Source organism: Botryllus schlosseri, chromosome 1 (genome assembly GCF_051294905.1).
Source record: "Botryllus schlosseri isolate E-star chromosome 1, Bs_hap1, whole genome shotgun sequence".
Taxonomy (NCBI): Eukaryota; Metazoa; Chordata; class Ascidiacea; order Stolidobranchia; family Styelidae; genus Botryllus; species Botryllus schlosseri.
In genome coordinates this window covers 21,816,673-21,842,454 of record NC_137236.1, presented here as the reverse complement: position 1 = coordinate 21,842,454, position 25,782 = coordinate 21,816,673, and the positions used below count along the sequence as shown (strand labels likewise).

General features: G+C 40.0%; 1 protein-coding gene across 1 annotated transcript; it reads left to right on the top strand.

Moving 5' to 3' along the window:
- The first annotated feature begins 1,579 nt into the window (after positions 1 to 1,579).
- Positions 1,580 to 16,750, top strand: LOC145434170 (cystinosin-like). Its single transcript, XM_080311488.1, has 9 exons — positions 1,580 to 1,914; positions 2,400 to 2,560; positions 3,268 to 3,374; positions 4,910 to 5,068; positions 7,133 to 7,232; positions 8,631 to 8,750; positions 10,540 to 10,710; positions 12,535 to 12,652; positions 16,191 to 16,750. The coding sequence occupies exons 1-9, from the start codon at positions 1,794 to 1,796 to the stop codon at positions 16,361 to 16,363; spliced, it is 1,230 nt and encodes a 409-aa protein (XP_080167614.1). The 5' UTR covers positions 1,580 to 1,793; the 3' UTR covers positions 16,364 to 16,750.
- Positions 16,751 to 25,782: the final 9,032 nt, after the last annotated feature.

Below are 25,782 nucleotides of genomic sequence, written 5' to 3'. Positions count from 1 at the left end.
AGGTCATTTATTGCATCAAAAAGTTCATTCGAGAAGTTGTCCTCCGAGAGATTTCTATAGTTACGAGTGTAGGCTATTTTGTGTTTCACTCCTACTGAAGCATTCATGATTTTACAGAAAGTTGGTAAGTGATCAGATATATCGCTTCTTAATATTCCGGATTGGTGCTCGACCTGATTGTTGGTGAATATGAGGTCAATTAGTGTCTGTGAGTTATGAGTTATTCTAGTTGGATCTTTAAATAATGAAAGACACGCCAGACAGCATTGTTGCGTCACTATGCCAATCTCCATAACAATGAAAAATTCGAGGCTGATTGTGGGAGTTCCAGGTCCACGAGCAGAATAAAATTTATATTGTCGTAATCAGTGCAGAGTCAGCTTTCGATTGATACCCGTTTACCAAATTTCATGCTCGGCAAGCCGGTTAAAAATCACCGTCCAATTGCCTTTAGCCAAATGGAAATTGTGACGTGATACAATTTCACTGAGGCGTGAAATTTGCCTGTGTCGACACCATTAGGACATTATGGAGATATACGTGCTGATAAATGGTAAGTCACGTGGTACGAGAAGAAAGACATAAATCACGTGATGTACAGATATGAGAGAGAGCCAGAGCGTCACAGCGGTCATATTTTCCTACGTGCGATCTGATTTCAAATTTTGGAAGAAGGCGAAAAGCATTTTGCAATGCTGAAATCGATTTCAGTTACAAAATATTGCTGTTGTTTGGAAATGAGGTATTCTCGTGAACCCGACATCATTATTCTTCACTAGTTGAACAGGTTTTGGCGATGAAAAGAGAATTCCATCGAGGGAAAATAAGTTTATATGAATGGTTACATTGCCTTGGTGGCCAAAGGCCCAGAAAATGCCAAGATCGATCTGCTAAGAAAACAGCTGAAAACAGCTACTCCGCGAGTTCAAGCTTTACAAGGAGAGAGTATTTCAGCAAGTAACTTGTCTCGCTAGCTCAAATATCGGTTCCTTACACTCACCGAAAAAAGTAGGCTAGTCAGGTATCAAGCACAGCTCATAGTTTAAAATAAAATGAAATAGATTACCGTGATATTTATTGTTGCATTATATTTTTTAAATAAAATATTACCTCGAGTTTGGTACCTATGTCCGTCGCTCATGTTAGGGAGCATAGCGTTTTACTGACGTAAAAGTGTGGCCTATTTTATCTCGATATCACGTTCGTGCAGCATCAAAAAGCACATCACAATATCGACTGGTGCTTAAGCAGTGAGTGTCGCGGTGCGACAGCCTCATAAAAATGAAAAAAAAACTCATTTCACGAATTTTTGCGCACTGCACTTTTCTAAAAATCTGAAAAGAAATGCGCCTTGCGGCCCACACCCACTGGACTCTAATCATTGAACTATAGCAGTCACGGCCAATCTTGATCACTGACAAGGCCATTTCAAAATGTGTGGGCAAAGTCTTTTGGTTGGATTCAAGATGTTATAAAAATGCAAATCAAGTCCAATCCCTTCAGAAATCTAAACCAAGGTCGCGAAGCTTTCCGATCACTCACGCGTAAATTATTGCTTGCGACTCTTTGTTTACAAACGAGAAATCATTCGTAGTGAGTGAAGTTCAGGTGATCTCGTGACTTGTTGGTATGTCCGTAGTGGAGCCTGTCTTTCGTAATTTACGTAGCAGGAAAAGCAATGTCATTCAGATAAAAGGCACTAGATATTAGTCATTACGACTAAAGCGACTCCTCACCCTTGGGATTCGTAATACCGCTCTGGAGGTCATCGTTTCAACTTCCAAGCAGCGTCCATGCAACTGCTGGCTCACCTGGCTGTGATGTTCAATATGAAAGTTCCACTACCAACGGAGATTTGTTTGCTTCTCCTATCGTTTCTCCTGAATTTGGAATTGAGTGAGGCACTACAGAATGGTGAGTACGGTCATATCTTCGTTGAGTACGAAGGCGTTCATGTAACTTGAGCATAAATTCTGTTTTAAACTTTAGGTGGGTCAGAGTTTAAGAACGTGTGTCTCAATATCATAAGGGTGTAAGCCTTGGGAAACTGTCTTGAATAATCATCGCCTTGCTGGCCCGTTATTTATAATAATAAAGTGACGCCATCTGTTGTGATCATGGTTACTATTCTGACAATGTTAGTTCACAAACTTGATGTTTTAAAACGATTGATAAAGTATTTCAGCAACTGAGGGTAAATGGCTATGGACCTATGGTTGTGTTAAGACTAGAGTAAGTGATATTTTATGCAGAAGTGGAATAAGTGGTAGAAATATTTAGTAGTGCAAGTATAGCCAAACCCACTTGAGCTACATAGGCGGCATTTACAAAATAGATGCACCGGTACGCCATAAATTGTGCTTCACAGTGCCTTATTTAATGCATCAGTAAATTTGCAGTTCACATTTCTTGGGACACCTCCGTCAAGATGGAGCCTGGACAAAGCAAGTCCGTCAAATTTTCTTCAGACGAAACAGTTCCATGCAACGTTACCTTGTACCTGGAATCTGTTCACTTGCATTCGACAAACGGCAGTGATCCTATCGACTTTCCGAATAAGGTGTATATATCTTTCTTTTCTACAAACATATGAATTATGCAACTGCATACGGTACTGCGGTTCTGAAAAAGCAAACCGCATTATATTTACCAACAGCAACCAGTGTTTTGTATAGACACTGGTATTCGTTGACATTATGCCCAAAATGATAATATCCTAGTGTATTGTGTAGGCCTATATTCTTTTATTTACTGTATGATGGAGAATGTAAGTTTGATTGCCAAACTGGAAATAGGTCTACTGGGCAAAGTATATTAGGACTAGAAGGGGTTTTTCTAAGGAAAGGTAAAGCTACATTTTTCATTGACGAACTTCAGTGGGCCAATACTCTAGGGCAGGAGTGGCCAATCTGCGGCCATTGAAGAAAATTTCTGCGGCCGTAGGCATGCAATTTAAATTACGAGTTGACTCAAAAATTTGAAATTTTCTTCGCACTTGTCGCAATTAATACGATTTCATTTTTCGATTTTAATTTAGTAGCGCCCGCCGCGCTTTACAATCTGAGCACCGCAGTACAGTTCTAAGCATCAGCGAAAAATGATGCACTCCATATAGTAATACCAACCTAGCCGTGTACGCACAATCCCACATAGCTGCAGGTAGTTTGCATCCCCAACATATCGAAGAAACATTGTTGAATTGATCAACTGCAATCTCCTGCTTCTTGCATAGGCCTACGCCAGCTTTTTACTGTGTTTGTCTTTTAGGTAATGATATTGTTCAACACATCATCGTCAAATGTTCCAGTCAAAGGATTGTTAGTCGGTCAGATCATCCTCAAGGTCAACGACAGCTCGGCAGCTTGTAATATCACGTAAGTTTTCCACGCTGTAAAAAGCAGTTTTGGGACAAGTTTGCGTCATCAAAACCTTGTTAAATAACCCCTATATCGTGGTACGTGAATATATTATCAAGAATCGCATCTATCTGCAGTGTCATTGATGATTTTCTCTTTGTTACGAAGATACATCTTTCAATTTCAAAATTAGTAGTTGATTAGACACTATAAAAGTATGTGCCATGTGAACCAAATGTAATTTACAAAACCTGTTGAGTAATCTTTAGACCTGTGATTTTTGACTTCCAGTTAATGCAGTTTAAATATATTATCTTCGATATTGCTACTCGTACTGGTAATTGAGTAAAAAGTCAAGTAAAAGCACCAGTAATGCTGTAAATTTGCGCTAGGCCTACCGTAGCTGTTTCATTGATGTGTCAAAACTGCTTCCAGTGGAACAAATGATGAACGGGGCTCAAGGAAGTAGTTTGGCGAAGTAGATTAGGTAGAGAGATGGCAGACTTTTATATTAGCGGGGGCAACATCCGGCCCACGGGCCGCATTCGACCAGGTCTGCAACGGGATTTTGAGCGGCCCACAGACAGTTTCCGGTCTTGCTTGACTCTGCGGTTCGTGGTCTCAGTCTGTCGCAGTGTGCAATATTCAAAATTATATTCATTTAATGTTGTATGGGTCTATTTCACGCTGCTACTGTGGCAATTTTTCTTGTGAAAGCAACATAAAACTCGTCTGAAAATAACTTTCTTTACAAAATCTAATTCAAGAAAAGTGTGTAGACCTAGATAGTAGGTAGGCAATAGCAGAGAGAGTGCTCCAAAAAATGTAAACACTCTGTTACTGACCATCACTGATTAATTTTAATTTTTTTTATGGGGTGATAAACTCCTTGCACTTAATTACACCCTTTGAGCATGTTATCATGCGCGATCTAACACCTGACTTTGAGATTGTGGTGATTATACAGCGACTATTTCAATTAAATATTATATTCATATTGAAATGAACCCGGATATTTTGGCTGACACTCGTCAGGGGTAATCGTCAGTAACTAGTAGAGAATTGGAAAGAACATTGTATATCAACAATTGTATCACAAAATATGACGACGCCAGTATGAAATTTCGAATGAGAGAGCGTTCAATGTACTATTTCTAGGTGGTACACGAACTTCTTTTGTTGACAGAGTTTTGGTTCGTGTATTTTGATAAAAGTCGACTCCAAGGCACACAAATGGAAGTGCGAACAGCTTCTCCCAACGACGCAAAATCTGTCGTCTCGATAATTATTTCCACTAATCAGATTATTCAACAGATGTTTGCCGATGGCAGAATTAATGGCCTTTGATAGGTCAGCATTGAGCTTAAGCGGATGAGTCAAGGGTGAGCTTTTCACCGAGCCGGAAGCATGTGTTCTGATAAGTCTGGGGACGTGTTGGTTTATGCGTTCCTGAAGACGCTTTGACGTTCTTCCCACGTAGCCACAATCACAGTGGCACTTATATTCGTACACCGACTATTTCGTATGTTACAACGGGATGTGTTTTATTTCAGGCCGGACATCGGTAGCAATGATACCAGACCGAAAATTGAGGTGTACGTCGTGCATTCCTACACGATTACAATTGTAAGCGTCGTTATCGGCTGGATTTACTTCGCTGCCTGGTCCGTTTCGTTCTACCCTCAAGTCATTTTGAACTTTCGTCGGAAAAGGTGAGATACCGAGAGCAGCGTCAAGCATGCAAGCCAGTGTGGACAAGTTGGGACTATCGAGTAACGCACGGGCATGGTCAAAGTCGTCAGCGTAGCTTCCAGTAGGCCTATAAAAGTAGAACTAACCTGAAGTGGTCATTGTTGGTACTCAAATAGCCGACAGCGACAGATAATGTAACTTTATACTCCAGTAGAAATACAAGTACTGATTTCCATGTATGTAAAATAAGTAATCTAGGCCAGTGGTTGCCAACTGGTGGTCCGAGGATCACTGCCGGTTGGCGTGGAGTTCGTTGTTGGTCCGCAAATGGTTTGTTCAGTACACTTCGGCATAGTGGTCAACATCACTGATAAAAATTGATGCAGAATCAATGTAATTTTAATAATCTAAACATTTGTGGTACTGCCTTACCCAGGGTTGTAATGACTCGATACATGACCCGACTCTAGTCGCGAGTTTTTGGTGACTCGACGAGTCATTATCTCAAAATACGGAAAAAGACTTGACTTGAGTCATTGCGCATGGCTCGGACCAAGTCATTCAACTCGAGGCTCAGACGGCTGAGACCGACATTGCATGGTAATTTCGAAGAATAGTAAAGTTGGCACATTGACTATCAGTCCCGAAACTTGGAAAATAGGGCCATAAACTGTTACGACCTCTTGGAAAATTACGGTAGGCCTACTATATTATAAATGCGAGACATTCTATATCACTCGACCAAATGTGAGAAAATGGATTTAACGGGATTGAGCTAAAAACTTACCGGTGAACACAATGACTTGGACTCGGACTCGAGTCACAACACCATGACTCGAACACGACCCTGTACTCATTAACTTGGATTCGGTCGTGAATTGAAGATGACCCGACCCGACTTGACCCTAGTTCAAACAATGAACGTGAGATTGACTTGTGACTCGGGACCTTGTGACTTGGTTACAACCCCGGTCGGAGGTGGCTACTTTCTAAATTTAAAAACATATGTTCGTGATCTTGACTAACACAGGACTGACGACACAAGAATAGTTAACATTTTCGAATATTTAAAGAGCTTCTTGGAGGTACAGAACTTCAATATACAATTGAAGAGTATATTCATATTGAAATGAACGCGGATTTTTTCGGCTGACACTCGCCAGGGGTATTCGTCAGCAACTAGTAGTGAATTAGACAGATTTTGCGTCGTTGGGAGGGGCCGTCCACACTTCAATTTGTGAGCCTTGTAGTTGACTTTTATCAAAATACACCAACCCAAACTCTGCCAACAAAAGAATGTTCGTGTACTACCTAAAAGTAGCACATTGAACGCTCTCTCATTCGAAATTTCATTCTGGCGAAGGCATATTTTGTGATACGATTGTTGATATACAATGTTCTTTCCAATTCTCTTACTAGTTGCTGACGATTACCCCTGACGAGTGTCAGCCGAAAATATTCGGGTTCATTTCAACATGAATGTACTATTCAATTGTATTTTCGAATATCTGTTCAATTGCCGTGATACGGGGCACTTCACTTTTATTTTCGTTACACATAAAAATAGAGTGCCGATACTGGACTCGAAGCGTTGCATTTGATATTGGACTGAATTGTGAGAACGGCGTCGTCACTCAAATAATAATACCCAACTCTAGTGACTCATTAGTATGCTAATTTTTCAGGCGCATTCAAGCAGTGTTAGTCAAGCTTATGTTCAATGATGCTCGAGCAGAAGCAGATAAAACGCCGTAAATTTCTACTCGATTGCATACAGATGAATTTTACCGCTAGCGATTTTCCTGTCGTGTCAAAATTACGTGAAGAAGAAAAAATATAGTTACTTGAAAAGCAAACTGCGCTATGATACAAATCTTGTTATCTTCTTATCCTGTCGCAAATATCTTATACAGACCCGAACATTGACTATGAGCACAGGCACAGCAATACCTTCACAAGATGTTTGTGTTCACAAAAACTGGAACATTCTAGGGTAAAAGCATATCATCCAGCTAGTGTGACAACCTTTTCCGTCTATTTGTTATGTTGACGGTTATTGATTTATTGTATGTCGACTTGCGCAGTGTCGTGGGATTGAATTTCGACTATTTGGCGCTGAATCTGGCCGGTTTCGTGGCGTACTCGATCTACAACTTGTCGCTGTTTTGGATTCCCCTCATTCAGGTGAGCTTTTTAGTTTGGAAATACTGGTTCTGATCAGGGCTGCGTGATAATTCGAGTATCAATTGCAATGATTCAAATAGACCTTTGCGAGACGATTTGGTGGATTTGGCTACCAGAATTATACGCCCTTTACCACAGAGAGATATTTGATCCTATGGAAATATAGTTTTTATACTTTCACCCTCGCTGTGCGAGTCGTGATTGGTCTTGTCACAGCACCCAAAACTCGCAGCGGTTATGTGGGCTGATTAATCCCATAAAATAGTTGCGTTCAAGAATTTCAAAATGATTTCTCGTGTGATGTAATTGGAGTTGTTAGTTTCCAGGGCTGCGCAAAATAAAGGAGGCTACCAGTACCTGAGTGATTCCGTTCTGAATTGAGTATTAGAGGTTGAATATTGGAGTATCGCAGATTATGATATCACAACGATATGTGAATAGTTCAAACATGTACCACTTTTGCGACTCACTAGAATCATTAGAATATTCGAATCAGTTTCGATTACTAGAATCATTGCTGTCGTCCCCATTAATTCCGTTAGCTCGAATAAGAGGCAGGCCTACATCCTTGAACTTTCAATGTCATCAAACATGTTACTGTATGACGTCATTATGAGCGACACTCGAATACACGACTTGGCTTGAAGCCTATTAATCGATTCTGAATGAAATCACTCAGTTTCCCGATTTAACCAAGCCCTAATTGACCTATGCCAGTGGTTCTCAACTGGGGGTCCGTGAAGCATTTTCAGGGGTTCCGCCAAACCTCTAAAATTGCAAAATGATTGAAAACCTAATTTTCACTTTTTTAGCAGTACGGAAATCACGAGATCGCTTCATGACTGCTGAAATTTCAGGAGTCACAACAACAGAATGGCCGTCTGGGATTAATTATCCTACTCTGCCAATTCTTTTCAATTGCCAATAGTCTATCTCCAGATATAAACCTATCGCTGTTTAGAAATGTTTTGTTGGGGTTTGTGAAAAAAAAGTTAGAGTTGTAAGCGGACTTCGAAATCTTTGCAAAAAATTTTGGATTTGACGTTGTCTGTCTCAGTAAATTAGTGAATAGTCGTTTGAACTTCTAATCAGTGCAGATCGGACACTGATTAGAAGTTCTTGGATTTGCAGGATTGATGTCCTTTCGAACTGGGTAAGATCGGCAACTGGTGTCCGATTTGAGTCACGTATTCTTGCACCACATATCATGAGGTTCACCGATAAAAGAAATGACCCATGGATACCGCATATCACTATGGCCCATATTCAAGTGAATAAATCGGGTGCCTGAAAATGTAACTATGGCCTATGAGTGACTGAATAAATTAGGAGCCTGAATAGGCTATTATGGACTGGTTGATAGTTATAGTGTTACTACATTTTCAAATTCCCATTCAGACTCAGTACTACAAGAAACATCCGGACGGCGTCAATCCAGTGCGGCTCAATGACGTGGTCTTTGCCCTGCACGCAGTTGCGCTGACGTTGGTCACCATCATACAGGCTTTGGTTTATGAAGTGAGTCAGTTGCTAATATACTTTGAATTCCTAGGAGCAGGCTATGCTTGTAAGCTCAATGTTACAGTACAGGTGAAAGTTCGCTCAACCCTTATCACAGTGATTTTTTTTAGGGATGAGATCACCGTTTTCCCAAATATGTAATTAGATATAGCTTGCGTGCACAACTACCCTTGTTCAGTATTTTATCAAAAATTCAAAAAATGCATAAACTACAAAAGATGACCCAGCTAGATGGCGCTATGGGGTCGTAAATACCTTAGCAACACATTGTTAGGACTCTGTAAACGACTGTGATTTGAAACGTCTCACAACCTAATCGGTGCAAAGAATGCTGCACCACTCTCCCAGCTTTCCAATATGACTGTATAGTGTACGGTGCAATCTACATGTACCACCATAAATATTGCGTGGAATGGCGTATTCGTGACCATGCTGCTCATGTAAGACATAATAGCGACCTTACAACACTGTCTGACTTAAATGTAATGCAGCCTACCGCACCTTTTCCAGTATTTGTACCACAACCCACCCAGAGACCGAGGATGACATCTGACTTCCACTTCTGCTTAACAATTTCTTAGGCAAAACTACTGCCTTTTCACAATTTGTATTTTTTCAAGCAGAAATCAGTTTAGAGCTGTCTTTTCGTGGTATTCACGAGTGAAAGCCTGCTCGGATATCCTGCTGAAAGTATGTGACCTCTAGGCTTTGTGAAACTACTATCTTGAGAACTTTCGACACCGTCATTTTGATAATGTCTTTTCAAAGCACATAAAATATGCTTGGGTAATAAATTCGTCTTAAAAAAAAGCAGAATCTCTTCTGGCTGACACTCGTCAGGAGTAGTCAATGGTACGGTGGTGATACAACTGTGGTGATACAACTTCCAAAGTCACTACTATTTTCTGACGATTAGCCCTGACGAGTAATGTAATATTTGGGTTTATTTCCATATGAAGATATTACTCAAGTGTCTTTTGAAGTTCTATACCTCCAAAGCCTCTTTTGAGTCTGCTTGTAATTGAGTACTAACACCCAACACTAACTACACTTTACTGTAAACCACTATCTCAAGTACTATGTAAAGCAGTCGACTAAACTAGGGGTATTCAAAAATGACTTTTTTCTCAAATCGTACTGGCTACTTGATAAAATTGTTAGGTTACCTAATTTAAGACAACACACCAAATTTGGTTCAATTCCAACCAGTAGCCGCATTGCTACAGGAGAAGAAAGTTTCTAGTTAATATTCTGTGTTCACCCCATGACAGTGTTAGGTTATCTATAGAAACGATGTTCACCAAATTTGGCTCAATTTCTACGAGTGGAAGCAGAGTTATTGCCGTCGAAAAATTTGGATTATGAATAAAATACCGTAGTATTTACAGTGAACATTTCTTTAATTATTTATTATAGTGGTGCCCACCTTAAATAATATTTTATTCAAATCCAAATTTTTCTATGGCAATATCTCCGCTTCCACTGTTTGGAATTGAATCAAATTTGGTGAACATCGTTTCTATAGATAACCTAACACTGTCATGGGGTGAACAGAAAATTTTCAAATTTTTTGTTATTTAATTCCATATAGTAAATAGAAACTTTTTTCTCCTGTAGCAATGCGGCTACTGGTGGGAATTGAACCAAATTTGGTGTGTAGGCTTAAATTAGGTAACGTAACAATTTCATCAAGTAACCAGTACGATTTGAGAAAAAAAGTCATTTTTGAATACCGGCACCCCTAATGCACACTTTATGCCACCATAAATCTCAAAGTTATTTGCAGAGGGCTGGGCAAAAAGTCTCAAAAATCACGATCGGACTATTGTCGGTCACTGGCGCTGCCTTGTTCGTACTTCTGTTCGTGGCAGTTGGACAAAAGATAACATGGTTGCGGTACATCGAAATCCTGTCCTACGTTAAGCTCGGTATCACGCTCATCAAATACGTGCCTCAGGTAAGATTGCTTGGCCCGCCTCTTTTATGTAGCTAGCTATTTCTCGTGTGATGAACCAGGGCTGCAACCAAGTCGCAAGTCAATCTCACTTTTGTAGTTTTGACTCGAGTCAAGTCGAGTCATTTTCAATTCACCATCGAGTCAAGTCCAAGTCGGAGAGTAGAGGGTCGAGTCCGAGTCATAGTGGGCTAATTCCATCATAACTTAACAAGGGCTGTAATGCATAGCCTACCCACAGAATTGTCCAATATTAACAAATGTTGTTCTATTTTGAATTCAGGGTACATTAAAAAAAATTAAATTGACAAATTTCCAGCGGTTCAAAAGATAATGCGATTGAAAATTCTCATGTCACTAGCTGGCGCTGCATGCAAAAATCTTTAAAATCCATATTTTTTGCTGTAATGATGATGGAAAATCAATTAAAATGTCTAATTATACAATTTTGAGGCCAAGGAATTGAAAAAAATCAATTTTTTCGCTCTAAACTCGAAGGAAAAAAGTTACAGACGAAACAAAATTGGAGGGAGCGGACTTGAAAATCCATGTAGGATTTCGTTTACACAAAAAAATGATTGCAAAATGTACGTTGAAGCAGTATGATTGATAAAAAATTGGAGTTTCAAATTAATCTCTATTCCACAATGAAATCACAAAAAAATTTGTCTTTGGAATGCGTGGTTGGTCATAATTGTAGTTGTGGTGTGCGGCAGTGCCTTCCTTCGAGTTTAGAGCGAAAAAGTTGATTTATTTCAAATCCTTGGCCTCAAAATTGTATAATTAGACATTTTAATTGATTCTCCACCATCATTACAGCAAAAAATATGGATTTTCAAGATTTTTGCATGCAGCACCACCTAGTGACGTGAGAATTTTGAATCGTAATATCTTTTGAACCGCTGGAAATTTTTCAATTTTTTTTTTTTTAATGTACTCTGAATTAAAAAAAGAACAACATTATTGGACAATTCTGAGGGTATGCATTACAAATGTCAGAAAATTTGCTAAATTGTAATGGGATGAGTCAGTGTTTTGATTCTAGTCCTAGTCCAATTCATTATGTTCACTGCTCAGTTGTCGGTTCAATCCACTTCATTCAACTGTGCAGTGAAAAAGTATGACTCGCATTCATAATACAGTAATCTTCCCCGGTCTGCCCCAGTCTGAACAGTTTCCGGCCCTATTTTCCAAGGACTGACAGACGAAATGCCAATAATCTGGTAACTTTACTATTCATTGAAGTTACATTTGAAGAGCTTCTTGGAGGTACAGAACTTAAATATACAATTGAATAGTATATTCATATTGAAATGAACCCGAATATTTTCGGCTGACACTCGTCAGGGGTAATCGTCAGCAACTAGTAGAGAATTGGAAAGAACATTGTATATCAACAATCTGATCACAAAATATGACGTCACCAGCATGAAATTTCAAATGAGAGAACATTCAATATACTATTTTGCATTATTTTTAGGTGGTACACGATTGTTGATATACAATGTTCTTTCCAATTCTCTACTAGTTGCTGACGATTACCCCTGTCGAGTGTCAGCCGAAAATATTCGGGTTCATTTCAATATGAATATACTATTCAATTTGAAGTAACAATGAAATGCCCGTCTTGGCCATCCCAGTCTTGAGTCATATCACTTGGTTCGAAACATGCATAATGACTCGAGTACAGGTCGATTCAATGCAAAATTGACTCGAGTCAAGTCGAGTCACCAAAAATCGCCGACACTAGTCGGACTTGGGTCAAGTCGTGACTCGAGTCATTACAACCCTGTGATGAACTGAAATTTATATATATGCTTTCTCCAGGCTGTGATGAACTACAGAAGGAAAAGCACGGTGGGCTGGAGCATCGGGAATGTGTTGCTGGATTTTACGGGAGGATCTTTCAGTATTCTGCAAATGATTCTGCAGTCTTACAATAACGGTGAGTGGTGGGTTTGTTGTCGGGCTGTCGATAGCTTGTCACGTTTCCAGCACCTTCAAACGCGTGCATTGAATAAGACTTGCAGTTTGAGCTAGTGACTCGAGTAGTGTGCTGTGATTATCTCGAGTAATCTAATTGTACGGTCCTATCCACTAAGAATTTATCAGTTAAAATTATAGTTTTGAGATACTATTTTCCCTAAGTAAAAGCTTTGAATCCTGGGTCAGTCTTTTCGCAGCAAACAGAATAGGTAGTTCCAAGGTTTGTTCATTATTGGAAACGTCACTTCAATGAGCACATTATCAGCCCATGTCCTTCTTATAATGTGCAATGAACTACGGCTTATATGGTACCAAAATAGGAAATTGTCTCTAGTATGGCGTAGAGCTGGCTGTATTTTCTTCTTCATTCATGCTCCTATGACATGGTGGTAGTGAATGAAAGTGTGATCGTGTTCATGGGACGCTACATTCGTGCAATTATAGGGTTTTCAGGTTAGCAGCTGAGTAAATACATAGTTCCTATCAAAGAATAGGTGAACTTTCACACAAGAATTGGCAATTGCATTTCTGCAGTTTTGTTGCTGTGTTCCCATTCATTAGTGCTGTTTCCGGTTTCGAAAATCTGCCTGGCTCTGCATGATATCATGTGACACGATTTGGTTAATGTTTGCTACCTTGTCACGTTGTTGATCTTATGACACTCCATGTTAAACACTTGACATTTCATGAGTCAATATGAACAGGGCGGATTCATGTGACGAATTGTGTGGTTACTGTATCTGTGGTAGTGTCACTAGTGTTTTTGTTTTGGGATGTTGCCAACAATTAGGTCCATTCATCTACTCTGTGTTGTGTATGTGCGCAGCCTGACGCACACACTATCAAAAACTACGCTTGAGCATCTGATTTTATGACCCCAAAGCTAACCCTAACCCCAAACTCCAACATTGAACCTTACGTTAACACAACTCTGAACTATACATAAACTTGACCCTATGGTCAAAGTAGTTAACGTTTCTACTCATAAAGAAGTCAAAGTAACACAGTAAGTATTGACTTGATTACCAGTAGAAGTGGTAATTTTCAGGACATGTCAAGCTTCTTTAAGTGGAAATTGAAAATGAATCATTGAATAGTACTCAAGTTAGTAGAGGTCTTATAGGTCTACTTTTAGCACTAAAATCGAAAGCGCCTATTTCCAAATGGAATGTGTATCTTAGAGGTCAAATCACCACATTGATGACATTGCAAATAGGTAGATTCTTTGACAATATATTAGGTTACCGTACCGATATAAAGCCACTGTTTCACATCTGGTTCTTTGGCAATGTCACTCATAAGAGTGATGCAAGCTGCATTAGCATAGGCCTACCGTTGTAAACGGCTAATTGTCTGCTCGTTGTGAATCATGAATGGTCAAATAAAACAAATAGGTAGATATGGTCTTATGGTCAACGTACCGCAATATCCTAACTGAAGAAAGACTTGATGGGCATTGCATCTTTGTTATATTAAGAAGCGCATGATGAAAAATTGTGATGTAGACACCATTGTCAGAATGAAGCAACACGGTGTGTCACCAGCAGTGTACGCACAACTTCAGTGTTGTCAGCCAACAACTGAGATTGAACGTCCTTGGCAAGCTTCTTAGTAAGGACAGACACTTTCTACCCAGGCGCGTATCCAGAGCGCGAAAAAGGGGGGGGGTTTTGAGTGAAATCACCTATTATGACGTCATAATTACGATCACTCGTCTACACGCCAAGGCGAATATTTACGATATATTATAGTTCAATAATTAAAAGAGATTTGCGGTGAGTGGGAGATGTACAAATTCGATACAGACAATGCCTGAAATTTCGTGTTTTTACGTTATGATTGAACGAAATTCGTAAATGCTCACATTTAGTCATGAGCCGACTAACGCCGCCGGTCTCCAAGCGCCTAGTTCCGACCAGAGATGCACGATTTTGTTAGGTTTTGACTATATTATGCGCACAGCCGGTAGTATCGCAGCGGACGAACAAGCGCGGAATAGTGCGGTAGCAGACACGAGGGCGATCGCGATCGCGATCGCCACAGAGAGGTGTGGAGTGTACAGCTGCACACGAATGTGTGCATTTCGATGGCTTTACTAGCCGCACGGTTGAGCGTGTAGTACGCGCGAAGATAATTAGCCCTTAATTGCAGGCACGCAAGTCGCTCTATTAATACAGAGTACACACTGGGATAATAACTTGAGCGACAGAGGACCTTGTCAGCCGATATCATTACGTTAACTTTACTAATAGGCCTACTCAATTCTCCCGTTCAGCGGCAACATAGGCCTGTATTTGGACGACAGCAAGCCACCTAACAATCGAGAACGTGGATTGCTAGGCTTGTATTTTGAAATGTGAATGTCAATCGTAGGGCATTTCTCGCCGATAATCGCGAAGACAATGTGGATTTGAGAATAGCATTGTCGTACCGGTGCCGCCGTGTCTGCGTCTCGCTGATCAATCAACACGCCGTGCAATTCTTAATTAGGATTTCAAGGCGAGCAGGTGTAGCGAATTCGCGGGCGATGTTCATTGCCGACAACTTTGTCTTTGCAATTACGTATCGGCGGTATCGCGTCGGCCAATTAGATTAGATTTTCCTAAAATGCGTCTCTCGTTTTAGCAAGGCGAGAGAGAAATCGAGGGAAGAAAGTTGTGAACGTCAGCATCTGCCACAGCTGAAATGTAGCTGAACAAGCGCAGAATTCGTACGCAATTAGCGAAATATAACGACCTATTTTATCCTTTCGACTAATTCGGCGCATAATTCCAATATTTTGTAGGGGTTTTAGTCCCCTTAAATAACATTAAGACGCCATATTCGCCTTCTCATACGTAAAAATGAATATGTTGAACTAATAAATTAGCAAATATTAGAGGCTATATTTAACATGAATTTTTAGGATTTTGAAAAGGGGGGGGTTCCGACCCCCTAAACCCCCCCCTGGATACGCCACTGTTTCTACCCAAGAATGTAGGAAAGTATCTCTCGTAGTACTACAATTTTTTTTAATTATTTCTACCATAATACATATTGTAACCACTGGAATTCTCCATAGGGCCAGATTTCGTTCAAATAATGTTTTTTCATGTAATAAGTTGCCTGTATCTAAGCCAAAAACGTTTTTTCAGGCCAAGCAACTTCGTTAGGACAGTCAGTTCCAACCAGAAATGAAGATAAGTGTTACAATTTTGACAGTATGTGGGAAATCACCAAATTTGCATATGTCAGGTCAAAATTTGGTCAAAATTCAGTTTGTTTAGGTAAAAAAAAGTCAAAATTTTGATTTTCTAGGTCAAAACTTTCTTTTTTTAGGTAAAAAAAGCGCCCTACTCATGAGTGCTAATCTAATTATTGACTACAATACTGGCTCAATATTTGACTAGAAATGAATTAGGTACTCGATTTTGCCCATCCCTACAATTAAGCAACTGGACCAATGCACCCCTCATTCCAATCCACACCGTCTTCATGTAATTTGTCTTGTGTTACAGAGGAGTGGGATCTTGTTTTCGGCGACCCGACCAAATTCGGACTGGGACTCTTCAGCGTGCTTTTCGACATTCTCTTCATGGTGCAACATTACATCTTGTACAATCCGAAACGAAGGAAGGAACTGTCACACGAACCGCTACTGGATTCTAACGATAATAGCGACGCTGAGTGATAAAGGACGCCTTGTGATCAAGGACACCTTCATTCGGTTTTAGTAAACCTTTTTCGTAACAAATTGACTTTCAACGTGGAAGTAACGTTTTCCGATGATATGGTTCAGCTTCCCGTGTTTTATGGCACTAATTTTTAGCGAAATGTTTTTTATTATTGTGCATGTGCAATTTTAGAGTGCAGGTATGTGAAATCACGTACTAGTAGATATGCTCACTAATGGAGCACTCTACTTCTTCAGAGTAGGTGCTTGTGCTGCTTGCTCTAATGGTCAAGTTTTTAGTCTACTTTCACTACTTCTGGTCAGTTTTTTAGAAAATACTTTTTACGTTTTCGAGCCGTATCGGTTGAAAAAGTTGCTATCAACAATAAAATCGAATAGCATTAAGGTTTGTTTGTTTACTTCCACTACTTAAGCGGTTACGATTTTAGACTACATATTTTCGGTAGGTTTATTAATATGAACTTGTTACTTTTTACGTTTTAGATTTCGCCAAATTGAGAGTAGAATTTGGATAGGTTCGTGTCACTTTCTTGGGTGAAGGTGACGTGGAAATTTAGTGATGAGTACTAATGTGAGGGTGACAGATCATAATTTGGAAAGTTCCACCTCTTTATTGCCATTCGTCACTTTTCGTTGGTCCCTAAGATGCATCTCGCAACCACAAAAACCCATGGCATGGACAAATAAACTTCGTAGCACCTGTCCAATTCTACTACTTGAAATCTTGGTGGCACACCTTGAATATAATAACTTCTACTTGTAATTGAGTAAAAATATTCAACATCACTCTTCCCTTTATTTACACCTAGTACCAGCTTAAATCAGTTTGACCACCCTTGCCTTTACAGTGAGAAACTGAGTGCTGCCGAAGTTGAATATGTGATGATTTTGAGTAGATATCTTCTCGCCCATTGAATTTCGATTTGTCGTCATTGGGATGGCACAGTGATGCAATAGAATGCTGTGACTAGGCACTAGACTAGGCTCTACGTCCTACCTGAAGATTTGATGATGTCCCAACCTGTATTTTCTCTCATGACTCTAGATACCTTCAAATATTCCCTTTGATATGCCTTAGTCAATGAGTTTATATGCTGTGGGATATACTTCACCACTTCGTTTATAAGGCAGTCGGCAAAGGCGTGAAATTAATGACTGCGACTGCGATTGGACATGATGAACAGCCTATAGCTGTTGATTATTACCAGCCCATCCCATATCGCTAGGAATATTGTATTGTGTTGAATATTACGAGGTCACGCCTGTCCGTCATAGCGAACCACATCGACCTTGATATTTATAATATTGTGTGATCATGTTGAGGGTGAAAATATTGCATCATACATTTTTGCAGTTATGGTTTTACCTGTATGAATTAGTGCAATATTTTCTATTCTTGATAAATATAATACTCGAAAAAATGAGGAATAACCTAATATATTCAAGAAGAGATAACAGAATCAGTTCAGGCGTCCGTGATGAGTCACCAGACCAGATGAGATACTTGTCTTCATTGACCTACGTATGCGGCGAATACTGTCGAGAATGGAAGTCGAAAAATACGTCACGCCTCTCGTGACAGTATCGTAGGCGAAAGACGCTGATGTCCTCTCCAAAGTCTCGTTCGCACAGTACTTTGTTAGTGATGTAATGCGGACAGAGACTCGGTGAGAACAGAGGTGCGCAACGGTGCAATGTGCATCTTCGTCAGTCTGCGGGCAGGATAAGAATACCTGAAGGGACTATCGAGCCGGATTGCGGGATAGTTACGCAATTCGTCTATCCACCCATAGAGGTAGTAACTCGATGTAGCCTACTTTAACGGATGGGTGGCCGGCTACGATAACACGTATATATATATAGACCTACCGTTTTTACTGTTTATTTATATATGTTATTATTGTATTTATAGGCCCAGTCTGTAATGTTGATTTCTAAGGATGGTAAATAATAAATGATTCCCTATCTCTCAATTAATGTTTCCCTTAGCTGCGCGCGCGCGCACTGCTGACAAAGTCTGCAGAAAATATTTGGAGGAATTGTCCTTCTTTTTCGTGAAATCGAAAATGTCCTCCGAGGACGTCCAATTGTTCACCTTTACAGGAACAACCCAAAAACGTCATAAATGACACGAAATCTGTAATGTGGATGTTCAAGGGCTGGATATTCGGGAGTCGCACTGGAAAACGACCCTTCCTTTTAGTCAAGACCACCGCAGTATTATTATGAAGTGGGACTTACGGGACCCTAGTATGGAAAAATAATCTTTTTCAGTCCACACAACAGGATCTCCCGTAAACATTTTCCAGTCCAATAACACTGAGCAGCAATTTTGTAAGGAAAATTTGTTGAGTTTGATTTAGCACCTGAATTAAGCTAATTTTGGCACGCTGATTCCAAAAATGACACTGGTTTTCTTCTATCACGTCAACTTTTTGCTCTATGACATACGCCTAAAATATGCAAATTTTTACGAATTTAGCGATATATTACTTTTCCATATTATATAAAAATCCACACTTTTACCATATAATAAGTTATATAGTCAAGGGCTCGATTGAATTATGTTGGAAAAAGGTAGGCCTACTGGTATCGATCCAGGCCAGGCCTGGGCAAAGTGAGGCCCGCGTGCCAAATGCGGCCCGCCGAGCGATTCTGTGCGACCCGCGAAAGGCTGCTTGCAATTTAAAATATCAAACCTATTGATTAGTGTTGCTGCGTGGACTAAAACCATACGACGTATAAACTGGACCGGAAATTCATTTACTATCAAGCCTGTTCATTAACGTACCGTGATTGCGCAGCCTTTACGTACCTCACGTGCCTAAACCAGGTTAAAACTAAAGTCAATGTAGCAAGTTATGCCGTTAGAATTAAAGTCACAAGAATAAGTCACCAAATCTTCTTTGTTACCATTGTCACATTACACATGCCACGGTCTGTGTTTCAAATTGTTACGTGATGTGTTTTCGAATCCATAATTCATGAAACAAGTGAATCAATGCCCATGATTTCTATGAATATATCACCAGCCATAAAGGATGTCAAAAAAAAATAAAGCCGAAAGTTGAAATTCAAAGATGGTTAATAACTGCAACCTTCGCTAATCAACAAGGCCATTTCTGCAAGCTGCACACTTCTCAGAAACCAGCTACCAAGACAATGCCATATATTATCCTTAGGAACGTAGCCTAACTACCGCACCTCCACCCCCCCAATTGCGTGGCGAGCTCGACAGACGCCCAAAATTATTTAATGGGGAACATAAATTATAGGGTATTTTTTTGAAAAATTATGCAACTTCATTCAATGGTTTTTAGAATGGGCATTTCGGCGTTAGCCATGATCGCGCCCCGACGCACCAAGATAGGCCAACACGGGATTCCGAGAAGGCACTGCAATTGCAGCTGCTGATCAAATTAATTAAGTAAAGAGAATAAAGCTCGACAGCGAGAAAACCTTGGTCGAAAAGGATTGCCCTTATGTTGACCGAAAACCACAAAGTCCAATTGTCCATATAGCCAATATTTGCCAATTAAGAAATACCAATCGGGAAACGGGGTCGCCTTTTAGTTTGGTACGCTTCGACGATTTCAATGTCTTTTCACATAGCAGACGGGAGGTCACGAAATAACAACATGTAACGAAGTAATTATACTAACGGACCCTCCCGAATATTTCCAAGACAGTACCTCACTCAGCTGTAGCGGTAAAACTGAGTAGGCCACTACGTGGGCTGAGAGAGGTTAAAAAATATGCCAATATATTTGCAATTACCAATTTTATTGACCGACTGAATGATGAAAATATTCCGCGCTTCGCGCGATTAGGGCATACAATACATTTCGTTCATCGTGCATCTCAAAAGTTCAAAATGTATCATGTTTGACATTGTTTCAAAATATGACAGCAAATAGATATTTTTATGGATAATTAACCGTCACTTTGTCATTCCTCAATATGAACACATCCACTCAGCACGATTTCATGTAATACATTGCTTCCGATATAGAAATACAATCAATACTCTGGATGTCCTAATATTTCTGACTAGGCCCGCCAACATATTTCTGCTCCTTATTTGGCCCGCGAAGAAAAATAATTGCCCACCCCTGATCTAGGCCGATGTTTTCACCCATTCTAGGTTAGAGGATGCAGTCATCCGAGGATATTTCACACACATATTTGATGCAAACTGCAGGACATGGCAAGAAAAATAAACGTGATATTTATCAGCTCTAGGTCCAATATGCCCCATTCAGCTTATATCCAGTGTAAGCTGAAACACCTACACGCTCGATAATTTGCATCAAGATGAAGATCTTAGGGATAGCAGGCCAAATGATGAATATTTTGACATCGAAGTTGATTCAGAACGTAGAGTAGTCCATCAACACGAGTTTATTGATCTGACATAGGCCTAAGCTTTGGGACTTGGAATAGCAATCTTCGGAACCTTTAACATCCTTATGAAGCGAGAAAGCATTGCTTGGCAAGGTAGAGAAGGTATCTCACTTTCGATCAGAAGAAACAGCTTTTTCTTCGTAGGCCTACTTTCGGTAGCTTTAGAATTAGAATTCGAGCATAGAAACATTCAAGTATTAAATTATATAATACCTGGCGGACCGGCAGGAAAGTCGCCACGGAACGGGAGTTGAGAACCACTGATGAGAACCAGCTTGGGTTGTAGCCAGAACCAGGACTGATGCAGCACTTCGTCAACCCTTCCCCTAAACTTTGGTCTTGGACCCCAATATATAAGGTGATCATTCAAACATCTGATTCATGACTGAATTTCGTCAATAATATTGGTATTCGAATATCATTCTCTTCATTTTTTATCCTCTTTCATACCACGTGGTCAGATTTAACGGTAGAGTTAGGGAGGAGGTGACTGTAAAAATTTAGGGCACATAATCAATAATTCTAGCATATTCGGCGCAAACCGTTGTTATTATTGCTACGTTGCATGTTATTAATACGTGAGCGCCCGGCTGCTATTTAGTCAAAAGATATTGGAGTCGCGCAAGCGTAGCAGACTGAACTAAATAGAAAAACTTCTTTCGTGACATGCGAACATTAATTGTCAATTGTCTGTGGGTGTCCCCGGTGGTATTTGTACTGTGGTGATGAGATTGGCAGGACAGTACTATTACATACGCCCATTCAGTGCGACTACGGACATATTCAGATAGAAAGTTCCTGTCTGGGTCTTTCTTTGGTAGCACAGTTCGTGCAGTCAGGGAAGGGGTATGCATATTAAAACAAATATATTAGGCGACAATAAATTGCGAACGACGAAGAAGATTTTCAAGTAAAATGAATCCCTTAAAAGTATATTCCATAATTAGGTTGATTTACGAAATGATTGTTGGCGCTCAATTGGAGGGTTTGGGGTGCATGACTTACTACCCTGGCTACAATCAAAATCGTTAGATGCGACAAACCGTTAGCTATGAAGTTGAGCAATTCGTATGTAGCGTAACACACGAATAATGTCACAACAAAAATGATAATTGTTCTTTCTTAACCATATCTTATCGCTATCGTCCTACTGTTTTCTAATATGTCTTCAAAGATAAATTCTAAGAAACAAAATAAATTAAATCGTTGGTATTTCGTGATTATTTTTCCAATGTAATCGCAATCGTAATCGACTACTTCCAAATTTTGCTGTAATCGTAGTTTTGACGCTTTACCACGAATATTATTTTCATACTTTATTTATTAGGTTAAACGAAACAATTGATTGGCTATGTCCACAGACACATGTATACTGAGAGGCGAAAGTCGATTTTGTGTCATCCTAAGTTTTCGGTGTGGACCTACTGATGTTAGGATGCAGCCGTGACATCATATATCAGTGGCAGCGATTAATGACATTCCAACTCCGCCACCCGAATTTTTATCCTGGCTACGCGAATAATCAGGATTGCGTTCCATGATGACATAGTAAATTGCTGATGAAACCAGAGAGATTATGTGGACTGACATGTTTAAAACGAGGAAATTCGAAAACAAGTAGAAGGGTTTATCGGCCCAAAGTAAAATTGTCAATAATATCGCAAACACATTTTGCGTGGTGTGCAATATGAATAACGCAGCGATTTGATTCGGTGTAGCATTAAAGTCAATTACGAAAAAGACGAAAACCCCAGCCGCCAAAATTCGCCTTGGTAGGGACAATTCGATTTCATGGTCGCCAAATACATTCGTAATATAGTCGAATACCACGAAACATATTAAATGGAATCCAATAAACAACGCTGTCCACCAATCAAGTTCAACAGATATATAGACTAATGCAGTCATTCTTACGAAAAATGAAGTCGACTCCCATGTGAATTGAAGCGCTTTCAGTGCAAACGGCTTTGGGACAATGTTCTCTCCTTTCATGACCTTATCAATTTCGAATAATATTGAAACAACTGTTAAAAACGATATGGCGGCCGACGCGTATAAATATATTCTCTCTCGAAGCTCCTGATCATCGCTCACAGACAGAACGTAAAGACTAATCCATAACTGTGGAATCGATTCCACAATCGCTTCTATGAATCGAGTTGACCGACGATTTTCATTTTCGTATTCTGCATCTTCGATATATGTTTCGAATACTGTGATCGACAATATGAGGAATCCTAGAACCAAGCTTATTGTCGCAAATATTGCGATTCCGAGGCCCGTAGGTGATTCGTCTTTGTTCCTCCAATAGATGATGTTCGCATTTAGATCCGAGACGAAATCGAGTATCAATATTGCAATACTTCCGCAAAACCGTATTTTCTTCCATTTTTCAGATGAAAAAATGTTCCCAATATTTGCAGGCATATTGAATGATCAGACTTTTCTCGAGTCTGGCACGGTTGGTGTCTATGAGAAGCTTGGAGAAGTTCTTTGTTAGTACTGGATTGTAGTAGATTTAAGGAGGTTGACTGATTCCTAATTAAAATCTTTAATCCAGACACAAGGCTTCTCCCATAACATGTAGCCTATTGTGGGAAAGGAATACCTATTATAATAGGGTTATCATATTTTGGAATTCTGAAAAGAGGATAATTTATCAAAATTTTCAGATTTAGGCCTACAACTTACAGTACTGGAGTGAAATCCTGATAATGGTAAATTTTACCCGAATTCGAGAATGACTTAAAAAAAGGTACCCGTCAGTCCGTTACATTCCCTCTGTTTACTATATATCAGTCCAATTTCCACGTAGGCCTACTTTCAACCGCAATTCTCAAAGAAGAGGACACATTTTCAAGAAAACAGACATTTAGGCGTCCCCCGAGGACACTTTCAAATAAGCCAAGAAAGAAGGCAAATCCTCCCAAAAGATAACGTATCGTAACCCTATATTGTAGTCTTTATAATATTGCGCTGACATTGCAAACAAGCTGTTGAGTAGGTGGTAGATGTCGTAGGGATTTACATTCCACCTTTCGAACATCGATGGCATATTTGTAGGATTGAGTTAACAATAGCTTGTCCGAAACACATGTTCCGAATATATTCATGTGCGATCACTGACGATATAGTCATTTCGATATTTCCATTTATTTCATTGGTCAAAGCATAGTGTCCTATATGGTGTCGACACAAGAAAATCTGACGGCTCGGTTAAATTGGTCTACGTCACAATTTCCTTTGGCTACAGGCAATTTGACGGTAACTTTTGACCGGCTTGTCGAGAATTAAATATGGTAAAACGGGTATCTATCATAATCTGACTACGTAGTGATAACGTAAATATAAATTTTATTCCGCTCATGGTCATGGAACCCCCACAGCCAGCCTCAAATTTTAATTGTTATTGAGATTGGCATTGGGACGCAGCAATGCTGTCCGGCGAGACCAGAGAGTAGGTCAAGAGCATGAGAGCAGCTGCTCGGCGAGAGTTGGAGTTAGAGGCTGATTGTGAGGGTTCCAGGGCCATGATCAGAATGAAATCTATATTTTCGTAATCAGTGCAGAGTCAGCTTATAATTGATACCCATTCTACCATATTTAATTCTCGGCAAGCCGGTCAAAAGTTATCGTCAAATTGCCTGTAGCCAAATAGAAATTGTGACGTAGACCAATTTCACTGAGCCGTGAGATTTTCTTGTGTCGACACCATATAGGACACCATTGTTAAAGCACGCGATCAACGTTAGGAGTGCACAGGAAACGAGTTTCGCCCACGACTAATAACATAACTTCGATTACGCACCACTATGGCGTCACTAATCTTTAATTGGGACGTCACATTCGGTAAACATTGATTAATGGCTCCTTGGGAGATCGAATTGAAGATATAGGGCGTCTTTGGCGATAAAGGTATACCTGACCGCCGGCCAAGGGTGTAAATGTAATCCAGTCACATTCCAACCCGTTCTCGTTGATGATAACGAGTCAACCACATTAATACTTCGGGAAATATATTGTAGCGGTAAGTAGAGTTCTGAGTAGACGCACTTACTGTAGTGTCAGAGCGCAAGCTAACGTCATCTGAAAATAAATGATCGCGAATTATTTCTAGTAAAAACGCCATCAGGATATGGAAATGTAATCAGGGTTACGATCCCGGGCCCTATTGACTGTATATCTTCAAATGTAATTCTTAAATTGCCACGAAACGATGTTAATGAACTGGTACATCCCATTCAGAGATTCGTGGCGTCATCGTCCCATGAAATCGAAGTTCACTGCATGGTATTCGGCCTGTGATGGTATAACACCCCCAGTCACAAATCCGGTTACCCTGCCTTTGTGCATGCGATGCTTCAACTAAGCAACCCATCAAACAATCTAGAATTTGGATGGATGCGTTTGCACACGGCCTCTTTCGTCCACTATGGATACTGCCATCCTATCACCAGAGTTCTGGATCACAAAACTGAAATTTGCGGACTAAACTTCGCCCAGTTGCCAACGGGCGGAGTTGCATCTACGCATTAATGTATGGCTCCATGAACTATGAAGTATATAGATTCTATTTCAATATTGTAAAATTTAAAAAAAAAATTGATCTCTGACAGTCGCACCTTTTCATGACCTAATATTGACACATTCACGAACAACTGTTGTTATCAACATAATATTTCACTGCTTTCAATTAAAAAAAAACACGCCTCAGCATATATAGTTTTAATTTTGCGCTCGGCCGGTCAAAGTATTTTTTTACTTCACATTTGGCCCAGATAGAGATACAAGTGTCACGCCATAATGGAACGTTCAAACCGTCGTCTCCAGAACGGCAGAACAGCTGCTGCTGCAGTTTAGTTTCGCTACCCGTATGTTTCGTTATATGCTGAATTTCCGCGCTTACGCCTCTTAAAACGCCAGTCTTGCCACCCCCTTATGATGATAAGCCGAATTTGTGGGGTACCGATTATTGAGTGAACTTCACTCGCCTAGACGCGCCAGGCGCCAAA

Bases quoted from the DNA above. Each gene is read 5' to 3' on its own strand.
- LOC145434170 (XM_080311488.1), top strand. From the start codon at position 1,794: ATGCAACTGCTGGCTCACCTGGCTGTGATGTTCAATATGAAAGTTCCA. The intron at 8,751-10,539 runs GTGAGTCAGTTG...AGTTATTTGCAG, and splicing joins TACAGGCTTTGGTTTATGAA to AGGGCTGGGCAAAAAGTCTC. The intron at 12,653-16,190 runs GTGAGTGGTGGG...CTTGTGTTACAG, and splicing joins TCTGCAGTCTTACAATAACG to AGGAGTGGGATCTTGTTTTC.